At 37.4% G+C, this 20042-nt stretch overlaps 1 protein-coding gene across 1 annotated transcript; it reads right to left on the bottom strand.

Moving 5' to 3' along the window:
- Nucleotides 1–6290: 6290 nt before the first annotated feature.
- On the bottom strand, nucleotides 6291–11127 carry LOC113349397 (ferrochelatase-1, chloroplastic-like). The gene is made up of 9 exons (XM_026593373.1): nucleotides 10843–11127; nucleotides 10434–10749; nucleotides 10204–10347; nucleotides 10023–10124; nucleotides 8246–8349; nucleotides 8016–8142; nucleotides 7744–7896; nucleotides 7488–7588; nucleotides 6291–6752 (listed from the first exon to the last, which is right to left on the bottom strand). Exons 1-9 carry the CDS (start codon nucleotides 10917–10919, stop codon nucleotides 6440–6442), a joined length of 1437 nt encoding a protein of 478 aa, XP_026449158.1. The 5' UTR covers nucleotides 10920–11127; the 3' UTR covers nucleotides 6291–6439.
- Nucleotides 11128–20042: the final 8915 nt, after the last annotated feature.

Raw genomic sequence — 20042 nt, forward strand, 5'->3', positions numbered from 1 at the left:
CAGGGTTTTGCCTTAGTTACAAAGCAATCCATATTCACCGTTAGATGAGAACCTGATTCAGATTCAAGCTAATATTTCTCAACCGTTAGATCGAAAAACCTAGCTTGTCACACACATTTTGGTAAACGTTTACTGGGTTCGTGAAAACCATGCCCAAACGTGTACGTGTATGTTGGTTCAACATAGTAACCCAAAAAGGTCAACCATATGAGCATTTCATATTAACCTTGTTCTTCTCCACCATAACTAGTTCAATTGACTCAAATGAACTATTTAAAGAGTTGCTATGAGATCTTATGTAACCACACAAGACACAATTGAAACAAAGATGATTCAATTCGATTGAATCGGCTCATGAACTTTATAGACAAGGTTTGCATAAAGCATTTCTTAGTAATTTAAGTTTCATGTTCAGAGCACATCTTTAGATCATAACCTCTTAAGTTCACAAACAAGTTCGCGGACTTAAGTTAATCGGTTGAGTTTTCCAAACTCAACAGAAATTCTAGGAAAGAGGACTTCCGCCAGTTCGCGGACTGAGTTCGCGGACTTAGCACACAAACGAGTTTTGGAAAATACAACAAAAATTCTCGGTCTACAACTTCCGTCAGTTCGCGGACTGAGTCTGCGGACTGGGTTCGCGAACTTGGCAAGCCAATTCCACAATCCTCCCTATTTCTCTTGATCAACAAAGTTCGAAAACTTCGGTTCAAGGAATACATGATTATGTAATCTAAATTCTTATTTCAATCATTGAGACATTCTCTGAGGACGCTATGTAGCTGTTATTCACAGACCGATTCACGTCAGAGCAATTCTCAAAGTGATTAAAACTTTTCATGACTTTCGTCACTAGGTGAAGATAAACTTGATCAAAGCGAAACGCTTTACCAACACATGATTTCGAGATATAGATAGGCGAAATATACTCGGCTAAAAATATGAAATGTGTATGATCTAGTCTATATAGCATACGACTTTTGTCTCATAAGAAGTAGGAGATAGAAGAGACGGACTTTTGAGTGATAGATAAGTTCAAGTCTCCACATCCCTTTTTGTTGATGAATTTCCACGGTTCCTTGTATAGATCTTCGTCGTTGTATGATGAATCGCCATGAAGTCTTTGAGCTCAACTGCACTTTTCTATCCTAGTTCGAGACTTAGCTATGTAGGCTAGAAATCAAGACTTATAGTTTTGATCACTAACATTGACAAACATGCTTGAGATAGAAACGCATGCGAGGTTGAATGAGCTATGCTCTAAAATATCTTGCATAATATGGTTGTAGGAGATGAACATCGTGACCCTTTGTGGAAATGTGTGCCGGATCCGCGTCATGCACATATAGTTGGGACGTTGGGGCAGAAGAGCGGGGCATTACAAAACCCAGTTCTTCAAGAGAGTCTCCGTACCGATCTTGCGAGACATATATGGGAATGACACAGTCAAGTCTGAGGGATGGTGACATGCCTGGAGATATGATAGAAAACGAGTTGGATTCGGGAGAAGACACAGACCAGGTGGATGTTGATCAAGACTTTTACGACCCATAACAAGATTTTTTGTTGATAGACAATAATTTAATTATGTGCACTTTTTTTAATTTGTGTAAACAGTGAAACACGATTACTTAAACCATCTTTTATTTAATTGAAGAAAATAAAAAAAACAACATAAAAGAAAAACACATCATCTGCATAAGGTAATACATAAACATTACATTGGTTAGACAAGTTACTGAATAACAAAAGTAACATATTTATATTTTTAAATAACTTAGTAGATTATTGGATATATTCGGGATTTATTATTAGATGCGGTCCAAATATCTTGTTACGCTAGACTGACGCAACAGGCCCCTTCCTAGTTTTCCATACGCAATCATTGCCTCTTGAACATTATTATTTGATTTGCGTAGACATATTCTGAAAATCCTACAATTACTTTTGATCCTGGTTATGAGACACCAAAGTGCTTTGTTGGTTCTTTGGTTTACACCCACTCTCGTATGAAACTCGACGGAAACATCGTTAAAAAAAGTTTTTACGACCAAATTCAAAAAATTGGGGTGATCCACGACGGCGCAAAAGCTTCTGACCAGTTGAATATCTTCTTGTTGAGAAAAATTAACCATTTTTCTATCGACAATAAAACAAAATATAAACCAAAGATATATGAAAAGTTTGTGTAAAATTAATCATATATTTGAACAAAGAACAAGGAACGTGAAAAGTCTGGGAGTAAGAAATATGAAAAGTTTGTGTAAAATTAATAATGTCTTCCCGAGGATTTTATAGAGTTTTCTAATTATTTACGCTGTAATGAAACGAATAATCACTAGCCGTTTTATAATTCTAGCTGTAAGATGCAACGGAGTCGTTGTTGATCCAACTGTGGTGAAACTAGAACGGCCAATCACCAATTGTTTTACGGTTAGTCGTTGCTCGTTTCAATTATCAACCGTTTGATCTTCAACGGCTCTTTTTATCTAGTGGCTTATATTTTAAAACGGGTAATCATCACCCGATATTCAACAACTGCAATCTCGAAAACATCCTATATATATTCGAATGTTTCTCATTAAAATTCTCACCACCAAAATATAATTATCACATTACTCCAAATCCTTGAAAATCACTGGAAAATTTGGATGTCTGCAGTTATTTTATTTGGTTTCATTTATTTATTTAACTAGTTCAAAATCAAAATGGTGAATTTTTCACAAGCAGAACATCTGGCTTTAGCAATAGCTTATGTAATGTTTGGTTCCAATTCAACAGTTGGGATGTATCTAGACTATGATACTTTCTGGGACAAAATTGAACCGGAATACCATCACACTTTTTGGACACGTACAAACCGGACTCGGAAAGCTCTTCAAAACAGAATGAGCGCCCTCAAAAGCGATTGTAGAAAATTTGCAACAGTTGTTGTGGCTTATCTCAGGAACCCGCCGAGTGGATGGACTGATGAACAAATAGTAAGCCTTCATAGAAATATTCTTATTACTTGTTTTATTAACTCATACGTTGATGGAATTAACACTTTCCAAAAATATGGTTGCAGTCCGTAGAATCAAAAGTAAAATTCCTAGAAGGGAAGGGTGGAAAACCTTAAAAATATGACGCGATTTTTGCAGTATTGAGGGAGCATGTGGAAGGTTGTGATCCGGAGAATTTAAGGAACCATCATGGACAATCAAGTCAGTCTGCCCAAACCCAAGTCCTATGGTTTTCCCAGAAACTGAAGATGGTGATGCTACTGGTGCAAATACACAAACATAAACACCACCAACAACACAATTTATTGCCAAAGATAAACCGAGGGGACTTAGTAGAGATAAGGATAATATGGAAAATTCAATGGTTAAATTTACAGATGAGGATAGAACAACATGATTATTTATTTTGAGAAAAAAGATGCAGTCAAACATGAAGAGAAGTTAGCTAAAACTGAGATGACACGTCAGTTAGTGGAACATGCGGCAAGGTAAACCTTGGCAAGAGAGAAGAAAGCCCACAACGATGAAATGGTCATTAGGCAGAAAGATATGGACATATTATTATTAGATGTCCAATCGCTTCCTGAATGGAAGAATGGAAGAGATATGCAGTAACTAAGATGCAGGAGGAAATATGTGCTCGGTTGGGATACAATCCTCCAAATTAGTGAACTAGTTGTTTTTTCAATTTGTCAGTTAGTTGTGTTTTTAATTTCCGGTTAGTTCAGTTTAATGTAAAACAAAAAAAATAGTTTAATCCACGCTTTCTTTAATTTTAATATAACTCCGCTGCTCGTTTAAATAGACGATATTGACACGTAAATATTTATTCAAAATTATAACGTAGTACAACGTCTTTTAATTGCTCTTATAATGCATCAAATTTAAAAGGTTTCTTTGTGTCTTCGCGGTATTCGATTCGAGCTTTAGTTTTCTAAAAAATAAACAGAAAACATTAACATAAGAACTCAAACTAAAACATGAGACTAACCAGGTTTTTTATGGTAATTAAAATATACTTACTCGACCTTCGTGTGACGAAGATGTTATTTTTCACTGATCAGGTTGAAGCTATTTTTCACTGAGTTTTTTGATCTTCCATTATCATTTCCGAGAAGATCTTCGAAACCTTGAAAAACACGGTTCTAAAACTCGGTTGATTGAATTTCTTCTCCTGGAATCGTAGCTCAGTTTGTTTTTAATATCCATGCTTCCACAACACCAACATCTTCTTCATTACTAGACCGCATCACGAATATCTTACAACGTTATTGGTTGATCTTACTGGCTATGGAATGAAAGTGCGCTCAATGGAATCCATTTAAGGACTGCAGGCATGAAAAAAATATGACTAGACAACAAATTAAAGAATAACATAATTAAGACTACACGAAACACATCGATATGAAAGCTGGGCAGAATGAGACATTGATCTGAAGAGTCGTAAATAATGATGGAACTTGATTCACATAAAAGGACATGAACACGTATTAGTATTCGTCAAATACAATATGACAAAACGAATATTAAAAAAATCCAAAACTGATTTGAAAACTCGTAATAATACATTTCAATGAATGACAATAAATGCCAGGAACAGAAGTAGATAATAAAAAAGGATGTGAGGTGATATGACGAAACCATACAAATACATTAGTACGTATACTCAACTATAGAATCACAAATAATGTTAAAAATTAATGAGTGATTTGACGAAACAGACGCACGACAAAAATCAATAAAGTGATTTGAAATTTCAATGACCCAAAGAAACCTAAATTTAGTATAAATAATGTTGCTCTCCACCGGAACATCACAACCAAATTAGCAGCATCCTCTTTACTGAATATATCTTCTCCTTTATTTTCTACATCTTCTTTTATTATTTTATAAGTCATGGTTGTCCGATTCACTCCTTCTGAAGATGCAATTATCATTCAGTCATGGATTAATGTCTTTGTTGTCGAAGGATAACATGAATAATGGTTTCAGGGGTCCATTTATGGGAGTTCGTGGTCCAACATTTAATGGTTGGGAATGGGAACCCCAATCACATAACCAGCCAAAGTTTTACAAATCCGATTTTATTCATACAGAATGAGGTTAAGCATTACTTATTAAGCTTTGGTGTTCCACTGTTTATGAACATCCCATCTTGTTGGGACTATGGAGCAGTGTGCAAGTGTTTCCCATTTCAACTAAAACTATATTAAAATAATATTTTAATAAAACACAAATTAATATTTGGTTGTTTCATATAGGAAATGGAGTTGCAAGGCAGATACGAAGCTGCAACCTGTCAGGAATTCAAATTATACGAATGTTATTTACTCATGAAGTAGAGGTTGTCCGAGTTGTATGATCCCGAGGTGGTATGCCGTGATTCTGGTGAAGATGGTAATGAAGATTAATATCGCTGCACCGGCAGCACAGATTTTCTGGCAAACCCTCCCGAGACTACATTCGGCCGTTAGGGACACCTAAAGGTTTAAAAGCTTGATGCACGGGTTAAGTCCAGTCGCGTTACCTGCGACAGTGAGCTAGGTTTAATTTTCAGTAATTATAAGTGTACTACGCTGTGTTATATCTGAATAAAATGAATTTATTTACGCGTATTTCTCGCTTATATTTTCAATTATCGATCTAAATACGACTTATCGACTCAATGTGTACGCTGCACCCCGTTAGGTAGATTGCCATTTTAAGATTTGGTCAGCACAATGCGCCCTGAACACGTTGATCCAACACTACGAAAAAATTTGTATAACAAGAAATCTCGGAACTATCTACCCGGTCCAATGTAAAAAGAGTGTTAACAATCTTTGGTTAAGTAACACTGAAATTGAAAATGAGTGTGAACGAAGTGTAAACGAAAAAATATTAAGGAACGACAATGGATAGCCATTCTCTGAAACTTCAAAACGGTTAGCGAGTAGCCATTCCTTTGGAACAGACAATGGTTATCTGATTTTTTCTTGTAGAACGATTAATGGCTAGCCGTTTTCACCTTTTTGAGAACGGCTAACCATTGCCCATCCCGAGAGTCTTCCCGCTGGGATTTCCACATACCAGGAAAGGGAAGAGGGGCTTTGGACCACAGTTTTTCAGCTGGGAAGAGCTTGGGAAGCTCATAAAACCCGATCCCAGAGGCACAGGTGATATTGTGTGTTTGTGTCAATATATATGGAAAGATAAAAAAAGAAAAAAAATAGTGCTCCTCAGATATTTCCACCACCACAATCTGTATGGGCATATTATTAACTTGAGTTTCCCATTTTGACAAAGACATTTTGAAATGTAAAACCAAAAAAATTGCATATCTTTCATTCATCATGTATTCATCAACAAAAAGAATCCGTTAACACTCCAACCATTTCATTCTTCTTTTCATAATCATCACTATTATTATTGAAACTAGGCATCTGACCATAAACTCTCTACAAAAGCTTCTTGAATGTAGAAATAAGTTTTGGGGACAATAATAAAAAGAAAGCTAAAACTGAACCAAAAAACATTTTGATTATGTAACTCATTGGATCTGCTTCTGTTTCTTCAGAAGTGACTTCTGCAGTTGTAATTGCTTGGGCAGAAGGAAGAGCTTCAATCACAGCATCTGCGAGATCGGATATGAAAGGAGGGCTAAGTCCTAAAGCTGGAACCCTTCCCCAATTTTCTATGCCAGATTCAAGAGCCAATTCCCTGTATTCCATATCAATCTCTTCTAGGGTCTCTATGTGCTCGCTTACAAAGCTGCAAAAGATGAAACAGTTTCAACAAATCTAAATATATTTGAAGATGAAATTCAAAATCACAAATGTTTTTCATTTTAGAAAAATAAATATCAGACAGATAGAGTTAAGATAAGTCATAACAGTACATTTCCAAGCTACTTCTCTTTGTTTTATACTATTCTATCTCCTGTACAGTGAATTTAAGGTCACAATTGCATGGTTCCCCAGCACCATATGGGGTATGGTAGTAACCATCATATGAACTTCACAGCGAATTCCACAAACAAAAGAAGGCGTGAATGACATGGACAGTGGGTTGATTTTGCTAGGTTTAGTAAAAGACTTTATGTGCAGCAGTTTCATGGAAACATGTAAGGTGGTTAGATTTATTGCCTATTAAGTAGTAAGATGTAAGTACCCTTTTAGTCCACAATGGATATAAAGTCTCAACATGTGAGCCAAGTCAAGTCAATGTCTTTTACAGTGGTAATACACTGTTACCGACAAAGAGTAGCGGAAGGTGGAGAAAATTATTGTATAGTTAAGCTTTACCATTGGCAGAAACATTGATGAAGATCGTGGAAGCTAAATGTTGACATGGATTGGGACTCAGTGCAAATGTTAAGTGAAAATTATGTTCTATTTATTTATTTATTATGTGCTTATAGGGAACTCAGATGGGCAGAAACAATGATATAATAACTTATTTCTATTCCACTACCATTCAGGTCCAACAAACGAAAGAAAAACGCACCTTACTGGAACAGCTAAGAGGCTTTTTACTCCATTTTTACCAAGCTCAACAAGAACTTCATCAGTATAAGGCTTCAACCACTGTACAGGCCCCACTCGACTCTAATAAAACAGAATACAATGTTTGGTGAGTAATAGTCCAATTGCTGACTCACACATTTGTAAGGGAGAGCGGAATTAGAAAAACAGCAGCGGACTGAGAAGAAATGAGACAATTTGAAATATAGACAGATTCCAATTAAATATTTCAAGCTAACCTGGTAAGCAAGAGTGTGCTCATTCAAGGTTCCTCTAGCTTTCAGCTCTTGCATGATCAATCTGATGCAATCCTCCATCTGATCCTTGTAAGGATCTCCTGCGTCCTCGACATAGCTAACTGGTACTCCATGTGCGCTGAAGAATATCATTACCTAAAATGCTATCACAAAGGTAAGTAACTAATGGAAGCCACCAAAACAAAAGAACAACATCAATTGCGGAAATTAAGAAATGTTCTCGTTTATGAAGAGGAAACAAACAAGGAAACTACCTCCTCAGGATTAGAGAATTTTTGTAGCTCTTGCTCTATCAAGTTAGCCATGGACTCAATATAACCTCTACGTTGATACCACGACTTTATAATGGAGACAGGTAGCCTTGACAGATATGAGTCTTTGCTGAAACATTGAAAAACTTGGTCAATTAGTCACGGCGACATAGAATGTATATTTTCAATCATAAGATTCAAACACATATTAAGAACTATCGATGAAGAACCACCTGAACATGTCTTGAAGAACACGGATGCTTGACCCACTTGTAGATATGGAGTACTGAGGGTAAAGTGGTAGCACAACAAGTCTCGTGATCTTATCCTTTTTAATCTGTAACAAAGAGGCAATACTGTCAGTCTATTGGAAGTTTGGCGCTATCAACCTTACTTATTCTACTGTTGTCATTAGACCCCATACCATACATTAATCTTAGTGGTTGGTAGATTTAAATAGTTAGTGGTGGTGGTGGTAGGCCACTACGGCTGTCTAGCTAGGTTTGATTGGTGTCGAATGATTCTTCTATGCTTCCTACTTGCAAATGCTTGCTTAGCTAGTAAGTTTATGACCAATGAGACTACAAAGTTGGTCTAGTCACCACCATACAACTACTACATTCGTCATTCCAACTTATGTCAGGTAGGTTATAAAGAGTTAGAATTTAAAACAACTTTACTGCTTGGAATGGAATGGGTGCATTGAGCTATTATCTATCCTTCCACTCCTGTTGTAATAATGATAAAGGAAAAAACACCATAAATGAAAACAGGAAAAGAATAATTTATGTCGTTGTTTGCAGATCTTCTGAACATATGCCAATAGTTGCCTATGCTAAAGTAGCTAAAGTTGCACTTGATTAGTAGCCCTAACAAAAAATATTGTAAAAATGCTAAAGTTGCACTTCATTAGTTTCTGGGTCATCAAAGATTATGCTAGTAACTATTTGCAAGAGACATCCTAATGCAAGAGTAATTATTTTTCATCAAGCTTCAACATATCATGTCCTTTATACAAGTCTCTCCAGTCTCCACTCTTAGGTCCTTCGTTCAATATTAAGATCAAGCAGAACCACCGGATTAAGTGTATATATATCCATATCACTACCCATATTTTACATCTTCATGACTCACATAACAACTCATTTCAAAGAAAAAAGAAGAAGAGACCAAAAAATCAGCAGTTAAGTTAATCGTTCGCTCTCTACAAAGAATGTATTAGTAAATCTCTTTCTTCACAAGTGAAAATCAGTTCCATTAATCACCAAACAATGCCCACAATTCAGCCGGGTGACATCTTCGAGGTTAAAAAAAGTGAATCACATTATCCAATCCATTATGCATCATCCCATTAACGAAATCTCTTTTTGAGGCGTCCAAACAATTTCCTGCCACCACACATCAGATGGAGCTTCAGAAATAGCTGTTCCCAGCTACTTAGGTTAATGTTAACAGCAAAATGCTGAAACTGTTATAACCAAGATTTTTGTGAGTTGTGACTGCCAGATGTGAACCTACTTTCTTATAATCAACTAGAAGATCAAATTTGTCCTACCAAACCCAAAGAATTAAACAAAACTCAAAATTCAGAAGTACCATATAAGATCCCTAATAGTACACCACAATTGCCTGCACGATTAGTTACAAACGCTTGCGCCACAATATATCGTGTGAACCAAAACCTTACGAGATCCAGAACACGCGGATATATTTTGTCAGTGCATTCTTTGAGAGCTTCAGGTGTCTTTGCATAGAGATTTTATAGTCAAAGCACACACAACATTATTTATTGATCACTGTAACAGACGGTGTAATGTACTAGTTTTGGGCTAAAACTAAAGCAAGCACTATCCTTGGTTTTCCAAAACACACAGCAAAAACTAATCATAACATGTTACACTATTTACAGAAAATCAAAATCATAACACAAACAAAAGACCTGATGTCAAAATTGCACAAGGAATGTGCAAATAGAGAAATCAATAGCTACCAAAACAAATAACGACATACCTGATGCACTGCTTCTTCTGTAAATGGGAACCAGTACCGCATTCCAACATATACATTTGCAGACATTTTTTTCTCTTCCAAAGCCATTTTCAGTGCTTCCGCCTAAATCAATATCAAACCAGTTACACTACAGTCCTCCAATTAAATCAGGCAAAACAAAGAGAAAAAAAAACTATTATACCTGTTCATCAGTTATTCTACGCAAAGGTGATCCCCCACCTATAGCAGCATACCCTTCTTTGCTTTTCGGAGCCCTCAAAACTGAGATCAACTGAGCCAAAGGCCGTTGAAGAAACCTAAACAATCTCGGCAATCTAATAATATCCTGCACCAAACATGCCAAATACGTTCAGAATTTGCACCTTCACTATCCTAAATGCGTTTTATTCACATCAAAGGAAAGTAGCATACCGGATCAGCAAATAAATTGAACAAAAACGGTTGCACGTCTTGAAGCGTCTCAGGTCCTCCTAGATTAAGCAGCAACACTCCTAATTTCTCTTCTGCCGCATGAGCGTGTGATCCTTCCAAAGCATGTTCACCATATATATATGCTCCTCCACCTGCACCTGATCCCGCCGCAGAGCATACGATTTCCCGCTGCTTCTGAACTGGACCATACAATAATCCATTCCCTCTACCACCATTCCGTCTCTCCAATTTATCAAAACCTTGTGATCCTTCAGATGAAGAACAACTGATAGATACAACAGATTTCGTCTGCGAACTGCATAACGAAAAAAAACTTAAAAATTCAATCAAATCAAATCAGGAATCGACTAATTCATAAAAACAATTCGAAAAAAACAACTAAACTTACATTGATTGGGATGAATTACGGAGCCGAGAACCAGAAAGATTGAGATTGGGAACAACTCTTGTTGTAATTGCATCCATTAAAATTAGGGTTTCGAGGTCAAAAGAAATATGGAGAAAGAATTTGGGAATTTCTGTTGTTATTTCAACAACTAGTGCTAATAATGATGGAAGGAGACGTGCATTTAGTTAGTACACCTAACTCTGCTACTGCCTATTATACTTGAAAGAGGAAAATTCAGAATTTGAGAAATGGAAGACGAGTTTTCACAACAGCCATGTAAATTTTTGTAAATGGCTGAACTGCCCATTTGGTTTTATTTTGACTAAATGGTTTTTGACTTTTGAATTGTTGGCTAGTGGGATTGTGGTGCCGTGCCGCCATCAGCGGTAGGGGTGGGTCTGTTTGGGTGCGACTCGGTTAGTTATGAACCTTAATGGTCCCCCCCCCCCCCGAAAGAAAAGTTTCATATATTATAAAGGAACTTCACTGGGGTATAGACGCTCCATGGAATCATTTGCTACAATTACATTTAAGAAGGGCAAGTATTGTTCCATATAAGTATTACAATTTTCCTGCTGTTGTAGTTGCCTATCTATTGCACAGTTCGCCAATCTGTCCGCATCCTGGTTTGTTTCTCGGTATGCATGAGTGATCTTGTGTTCTCCCAAGGATTGAAGGTGTTGTTGGATTTTTGATATCATGTTGCGTATGATCCACGGTGTTTGGGTATCTAATCTCTCGATCAGCTTTAGCAAAACGGTCGAATCCGTTTCAAACCACACATTGTTCCATCTTTGTGCCGTTGCCATTTTGGTAGCCAGGAGTAGTGCCCATGTTTCTGCCAGCAGTGTTGTTGTCATTCCAATTGGTGTTTCCATTGCCATTATGACTTCACCTTGTGTATTTCTGCAGAGCCATCCCGCCCCTGCCAAATTTTTTGATCACACCTTGAACGTCTCTACTCGCTCCATCAATGTTTATCTTCATCCATTGCGGTGGTGGTGGGTGTCATTTCACCCAATTTTTTTTTTTTGAGGCCAGTTGTTGATGATGTCGACGTCCTTTTTGAGCCGCCATGTCTAGGAGTTGATGCCGAATCAGTTGTTTTTGGGCCCATAAGTATTCTTGAGATAGCAGTAGTGCAATCTGAAACGTTTGCTTTGGAGTTTGTATTGTTTTTTCGTAAACCCTAGCATTTCTTGCCAGCCAAATATTCCAAACCATAAAACAGGCTAATGTGAAGGCCTTTTTGTTTGGTGAGAGTCGGAGAAAGCTGTTAAAGTCGATTGGCTCTTCCCTGAGAGATGCAGTATGTTGTCTTCAAGCGGCACCTGGTGTTATGCTTCTTCCTTGACAGTGATTTGGTATGTGATCAGTATGTTGGGCTATTCCATTCTGCATAAGGTGTGGCAGAAGATTTATGTTGTTGTATGGATTGCATTCTCTTTTTTCTTCCATCATTTTTAGGTGTTCTCCCATGATCAACTTAATGGTCCTATGATGGTCCTATGATCAACTTGAACAATGAGTTCTGTTTTGTCATGTTTGCCTCGTTCATTCAATGTTATTTAGATGGTGAAGGTTAACGAAGCTTCACCTTATCCAGGATTTCTCTAGGCAAACCAGTTGAACTCGAGTTTAATTAGATTAGAAACATTAAGCTTAACTAGATTAGACTAGAAATACAAAGTGGGGTTTTTTCTGTGTCAAGTCTATCACAAGAAGATTGCAACTTGGACATTATTCAAGGCAAAGGAATGCAGGTTGCAAAATGTTGTTTCCTCTGTAAAAAACTGGAGAAATAGCCACCCATTTGTTTTTCCATCGCACTATCTCGACGGAGATATGGAAATACTTCCTTCATTCTTGAAAAGGGAATGGGTGATGTCGAAGTGTATTGATCTGATTATTAAGGGCCGAAGGGTTAAAATTATCTCAAGTGCAGGTCAAATGCTTTGGCAAGTTCTGCCAGCAACAATCTCTTGGACTATTTGGACTCAACTGATCAGTCAAACAAAAGTGCAAGCATTTTTTTGTGCAGGAGCAATGTAACTTTTACGGGAGATGCTAGGTTGACCGTGAGAAATACCAGGAGAATTCCAGTGGCGCTAATAGAGGGTGGGTCCCACACGACCCCTAAAATTAGTAGGGGTTCACCCCTATTAGTGCCACGGGAATTCCTCGGGTATTTGTTGGCAATCTTGTGTATATACTGCAATAATAATAAGAATAGAGAAGAATAATGCAAACCCAATTAGACAAACCAAAGTCGAGGCAAGGATTATATATCGTCTAGGCTCTATCCTTAAAACAAATTCACCCCGCACTGGTGTTTACGGATTATCGATGTCTGTCTCCCAAGATACAACGACTTACATCTCGATATAGTAACACTCCAAACTTCGAGAAACGGTGAACCAAAACATAAAGTGATGAACTCTCTCTTTGACACAAACCTAATTGATAATTGTACAATGCAGTAGAATGATAATTAGGTTTCTAATTGATTGATCATTCTAATCTAAGTGTGTAGGGTATTGATAGATTATACTAGTACCTCTTCATTGACTCATTGCGATGCTCCATGGAGTTTTGTTCAATGGTTTCGTATGAAAAGTCAAGTCCTTTCATGTTTATGTTTCTGATAACCTTTCGTTTGGTTTCCAAATTGAAACTAACCTAACTAACCGGATCAGAAACTTAATTGGGCCAAACCAATTAACTCCATTAGGTAGTAGACGCGGATTTTCCATTCATCCACGAAAATTGGATTCAATTTTCTGACAGTATTTCTTACCGTCACAATATCATTTTCGAAATTTTATTTCTTAAAAGTTGTTTTGATTTTTTAGTTTAGATTTTCTGTCTGTTTGGAATCAGGTTAATGAGCTTTGGTCAGTTTTCTCTAACTTTGGGTTGTAGTTCTTTGCTTACTCCCTGAAAGCCTTCTTAATATATTCTTACTTTTATCGAGGAAAAAAAATAGAGCAGAAATATTAAAACTCGGAAAAGGAAGTTTCCAAATCGCACATGTTATAACTGCAATTTCTTAATACTAAGTCTAACTAGAGTATAATCATTCACAGCTTCGCAGTTATGTTTTCAATATAGCACGACTTGAAAGAGACATAAGGAATGAAACAGTTCAAGTCAAAACATTACTAACCTCAAGAGGAAGGATGATGTCGTCGATGTAGCTCTTTACTTCTTCATATTCTTCAAGTCTTCGAGTAATACTTGTGTGTCTCATATCCTAATAACTTTCTAGTTTAACCTATACGAAGTTGACTCTAGTACATAATCGAGTGACTCTTCAAATGAGTTTTGGTTCACTAAAATATGACAACCAAACTTGACATACCAATGCTTGGTGGTTTCAACCGAGCAATGCTCTAACAATCTCCCCCTTTGTCAATTTTAGTGATAAAACTCTTACATCATATGGATAAACAAATTACAAGAATTCATTATACATACGCTTGATTCCAAGTTTCAACAACACAATAATCTGCATAAATTCAATTCTTAAATGTCGGTGTTGACATTATAATAACAAAGCTAATAATCCCCCTAAAGGTGAGATAGGTAGATTTTCAATCCGCACATCTTTGTTATTTTCCTCTTGTAGTCTGGTGATATTTTCAATGATGTTGTAGTAAAGAGTTCGTTGAGGCTTGTGAAGGCAATGAATTCTGGACTTAATAGAACTTAAAAATATAGAAAACTTAACTCAAAATTGATTTCAGGTGATTGGAAAATAACCAAGACACTAGATTCCACTATTACACATGAATGATGTCAAATATTTCATAACTCTAATTATCCTTTTAATCCTTTATTTCTTAATCCACAAATAATCAAACATATTCTCAAAAATTAATTGTATCCCCTAAGCATAGATTATCTAACCAAAGCATAACCTATCTAATTGAATCACAACTAATGAAGAAAATTATGTAAACTTTTAAGAACTCTGCAAAAGCAGTGACTGAGTGAATTATAATTAAATATTAGAGAAAATGAAATAGTTACCCATTGTTCATGTGTGAATAGCTTCATCAATTGCCTTGGTTACAAGAGAATTAGCCACTCATCATGTTGGAAACACGCTCAAAAGTTTATTTCATTTATGCTCAAAGGGTTACAAATGATGAATAAGGGAGAATTATAATAAAAATCGAGTTTTCAACGCTTATAACTGTTGCAAAAACCGTTATAAAGAGCCGTTACTGTTGTTGTTGCGTTTTTAAGTCTGCCTGTAAACTGCGACCCACAGAATGAGTTGCTGTCACTGTTCAAAAACGACTGCTGGTGCAGGTCCGTTCTTCGTGTTCTTCAGTTTTGCAGCAGCAGAAATGGCAGCTCTGCAAATTTGATTTTTCGCTCTGTGGTGCTCTTTTTCTCTCCCAATCTCTCCGCCTCCCTTCTCTATGATCCCCTCACCCTATATATACTCAACAACAGCAAAATATCACGCCATAACTCTCACAAATTTTCATTAAACTCGGCAGTGAAGAAAAATATTCTGGGAATATTTTCTTCCCTGTTTTAGCTTCTCACGTGTTTCTATAGCTGCAAAATCTCCTCATTTATCTTCTTCACGGTCCAGAGTGTTGCTAGAGTCATCATACACGAGCAGACACGCATAAATCTTCCAAAACCCGTGAACTATTCTTCTCATGCACGGGCTGCCCTGATTCCTTGGCACGAATTTTCCAGCCAAATTTGATTGAAACAAACACCCATACCAGCTCTTTTATGACATATCACAACTACCCATGAAGTTTCAGCCATTTAGTCCACCTAGAACATCTTCAAATTTCGATCGAAACATTCTCAAAGAGCTGCCACATTTTTCCCGCCAATTTTTAAGTTTCAAATGAAGAAGATGGTGTCCCCCTAACCAGCTGTGGGGTGTGAATAGCAGCTTCCTTTTTGGGGTGCCCCTTAGTAATTGAGGTGCCCCTTAACCAAATCTGGGCTCCGTATAGCAAGTGTCCTCCGGGGGTGTTCCGAGTGATTTTTCGAGCCGATTTTTCCAACAATATTTATTTTCCAAAAATACCTAAAAATACACAAAACACCATAATAAGGACGAAAACGAGTACCAACAATATGAAACATTGAGGACAAATTAGACACATAAATGCGTCTATCAAATACCCCCATACTTATTATTTTCTAGTCCTCGAGCAAAACTAATAGAAAAATAAAATCGAGTTATTCTTGGGAGGGTTTACCAGAGGTGTATCCACAAAACCATACTTCTAATTGGTCACAAGTATCCAAAGAGCTATGAGGACATACATATTCTCAACCTATCTCCAAGTAACTAGAATGCCAGAGAAATTATAGGTGTCAGCTCTAAAGCGGACTGAAGAAAAGGGGAGACACATCCGCAACACTGCTAGATAAAGAGATATCCGCTACACAGCTAGATAAACATTGTAAGATGCGTCCGCTGCTTTACAGCTGGATAAGATTAGGAGAGAGATAAAGATGAGAGGGACATCTGCTACACAGCTGGACTAATTACGTGTGATGAGTTAAACCAGTGCTAGAAAGATCTTGTGCCAGATTGAAAGCGGACTAGCAAAGCAACCAAATGTATCTTTCTTCGACTCTCTCATAGTGCTCAGTAGAAACAACGTCTTCTTCGGTCTTCAACCGTTGATGATAATCTATCGAACCTCATAAAACCTTGACAATTAACTCTTCTCTTTGATTTCTTGCTTGACTTATAAATTTCTACTTCGCTTTGGCCTTATTGAACAAAACGTAATGATGATTTTTTTCATTTTTCATTTTTTTTCATTTTTTTTTTTTTTGGAAACAAAAATTACAAGACAACAATTTACATGGCCATGAGAGAAGGACTTTCAAAACTTGGATCAACTTGTGATGTCTTGGTATCATGGATTCTAACAATTTATATCATTTGCTCTTATAACTTCAACTTTGATTTTTGAATTATTCTTTTCTATTGTTGCTTCTAAACCTAAAACGTCTTCAACTTTCTTCATAGATTTTGATGTCGCTCCTCTTGTTGATGATGATAAGTTTCTACTGAGAGAGAGACTCAATCCAGTAACTAAGACTACATTGTGAGGTTGCTTTGTCTTTCTGACATTTCCTGACCTACTTGCCTTTCCATCATGTATGGTTAGGTCCATCACGGTTACCCTATAAAAGGAACAACTTCTCTCCTGAATTTCAAGGATCTCAATGTCTTTTTCTCTATTGTCTCAAAAGGTTGTTATCCCTAGCATTCCAATTTCTATCTTTTCGGTGAGAAACAGTATGTAAAACCGGATAACATGTGACGCTAGAAGTTTCAAAAGTGCAACTAAAAAGTTCTTCCCCACCCCCAAACTTAAATCTAACATTGTCCTCAATGTTTCTAATGAAAGAGCAATACCAAAAAGTAAAGTATCATGAGGAATCAGTAAAGAGAGAAGTCGAAAAGATAGTACCTGGGTGAAGAGAGAAATCAAAAACTAATATACAACATACAATCGCCTCGATGGTCAATCAAGGGTAAACAGGGTCCTCCAAAGGGACCTCCTCAACATCACCTGTTGGAAAGGGCTCTAAAAAGGGTTTCAATCTCTGACCGTTAACCTTCGAAGAACTACTACCATCCGGTGTCTCGATCTCAACAGCTCCATGAGGAAAGACAATGCGAACAATAAAAGGACCCGTCCACCGAGAACGTAACTTCCCAGGGAAAAGATGCAAGTGAGTATCATACAGAAGAACTTTTTGACCTGGAGAAAATGACTTCCTTAAAATATTTCTATCATGCACAAGTTTCATTTTGTTCTTATACTCCTTCGCACTATCGTAAGCATCAATACGAATCTCGTCCAACTCATTGAGCTGGAGTTTCCTATGGGCTCCTGCCTTGTCAAGAGAAAATTTTAGCTGCTTAACAGCCCAATAAGATCTATGTTCTAACTCGACAGGTAAATGACATGCCTTGCCATACACAAGCCGATAAGGCGACATTCCAATGGGGGTCTTAAGCGCAGTACGGTAAGCCCATAAGGCATCAGTAAGCCTAGACGACCAGTCTTTCCGATTATGATTAACTGTTTTCTCTAATATACGTTTTATCTCCCTATTGGAAACCTCAACCTGACCACTAGTCTGTGGATGATACGGGGTAGCTACCTTATGTGTAATACCATATTTCTTCATCAAAAGCCTAAAATGTCCATTACAAAAGTGCGACCCACCATCACTAATTATAGCTCGCGGTGTACCAAAACGTGTAAGAATATTATTTTTCAAGAAATCAATCACAACCCTATGGTCATTGGTTTTACACGCAACCACCTCAATCCACTTAGAGACATAGTCAACAACGACAAGGATGTATAGGTTACCAAAAGAATTAGGAAACAGACCCATAAAGTCAATACCCCACACATCAAAGACTTCAACAACTAAAATAGGGTTCAAGGGCATCATGTTCCTACGGGAAATGGTTCCTAATTTCTGGAAACGTTCACAAGTAACACAGTAACTGTGGGAGTCTTTAAACAACGAAGGCCAATAGAATCCACACTGCAATATCTTAGCAGCAGTCTTCTTAGCACTAAAGTGACCCCCACACGCATGATCATGACAAAAGGAAATAATACTGGACTGGTCACTCTCAGGTATACATCTCCTAATAATCTGGTCTGGACAATACTTAAACAAATAAGGATCATCCCAAAAGAAGTGCTTAACAAATTCTAGAACGCTCTTGTTTACCCCAATGTTGGGGCATTCGACCAGTAACAAGATAGTTCACTATATTCGCATACCAAGGTAATTGGGTAACAAAGAACAATTGTTCATCAGGAAATTTGTCCCTTATAGGAAAGCAATCATTAAGGCTATCCACAACAAGTCTAGACAAGTGGTCTGCTACTACATTTTCTGCACCCTTTTTCTCTCTAATGTCCGGAGAAAACTCTTGTAACAACAGGATCCACCTAATCAATCTAGGTTTCGTATCCTTCTTAGACAAAATATATTTCAAAGCAACATGATCAGTATATATTACGATCTTAGAACCTAAGAGATAGGGTCTAAACTTGTCTAAGGCAAACAGAATGGCTAACAGTTCCTTCTCCGTAGTGGTATAGTTCAATTGGACATCATTCAGAGTTTTGCTAGCATAGTAAATTACATGAAGTAACTTGTTTTCTCGCTGACCTAGCACAACACCAATAGCATAATCTGAAGCATCGCACATGATTTCAAAGGGTAGGTTCCAGTTGGGTGCCTGGACTATGGGGGCGGTAGTGAGTAAAGTTTTAAGCTTCTCGAAAGCCTCTAAACAAGCATCATCAAAGACAAACTTAACATCTTTTGCAAGAAAATTGCAAAGAGGTCTAGAAATCAAGTTAAAATCCTTAATGAATCGACGATAAAAACCAGCATGCCCTAAGAATGACCTAATACCTTTTACGGTTTTTGGGACCGGTAAAGTTTTAATAAGGTCAACTCTGGCTCTATCTACCTATATACCCTTTGAAGATACGATATGCCCTAGAACAATTCCTGAACGAACCATGAAGTGACATTTCTCCCAATTAAGCACTAAATTCTTTTCCTTACACCTAGTCAAAACTAATGACAAATGATGCAAGAACTCATCGAAAGACGAACCAAACACTGAAAAATCATCCATAAAGACCTCTAAGAACCGTTCTACCATGTCAGAAAATATGCTCATCATACAACGCTGAAAGGTCGCACGGCCGAAAGGCATGCGTCTATACGCAAAGGTACCTAAGAGACAGGTAAAAGTGGTTTTCTCTTGGTCTTCTGGGGCAATAGGAACCTGATTATAACCTCGGTATCCATCTAAAAAGAAATAATGTCTACGTCCAGCTAATCTCTCTAGCATTTGGTCGATGAAGGGAAGGGGAAAGTGGTCCTTCCTAGTGACCTTGTTCAATTTTCTATAGTCAATACAGACACGCCAACTCGTGGTCATTCGGGTTGAGATTAACTCATTGTTATCATTTTGAACTACAGTAATACCGGATTTCTTGGGAACAACCTGAACGGGGCTGACCCACTTACTGTCTGAAATGGGGTAGATAATGCCTGCATCTAACAGCTTCAGAACCTCGGTTCGAACAACTTCTTTCATATTAGGGTTCAGTCGACGTTGCATCTCCCTAGAAGGTTTGGTGTCA

The sequence above is a fragment of the Papaver somniferum genome, chromosome 2 (genome assembly GCF_003573695.1).
Source record: "Papaver somniferum cultivar HN1 chromosome 2, ASM357369v1, whole genome shotgun sequence".
NCBI classification, from domain to species: Eukaryota; Viridiplantae; Streptophyta; class Magnoliopsida; order Ranunculales; family Papaveraceae; genus Papaver; species Papaver somniferum.

Excerpts from the sequence above, each read along its gene's own strand:
- LOC113349397 (XM_026593373.1), bottom strand. The coding sequence starts at position 10,919 with ATGGATGCAATTACAACAAGAGTTGTTCCCAATCTCAATCTTTCTGGT. Across the intron at positions 10,750-10,842 it reads CGTAATTCATCCCAATCAAT|TTCGCAGACGAAATCTGTTG; the intron begins GTAAGTTTAGTT and ends TTCGTTATGCAG. Across the intron at positions 10,348-10,433 it reads TCAATTTATTTGCTGATCCG|GATATTATTAGATTGCCGAG; the intron begins GTATGCTACTTT and ends TGTTTGGTGCAG.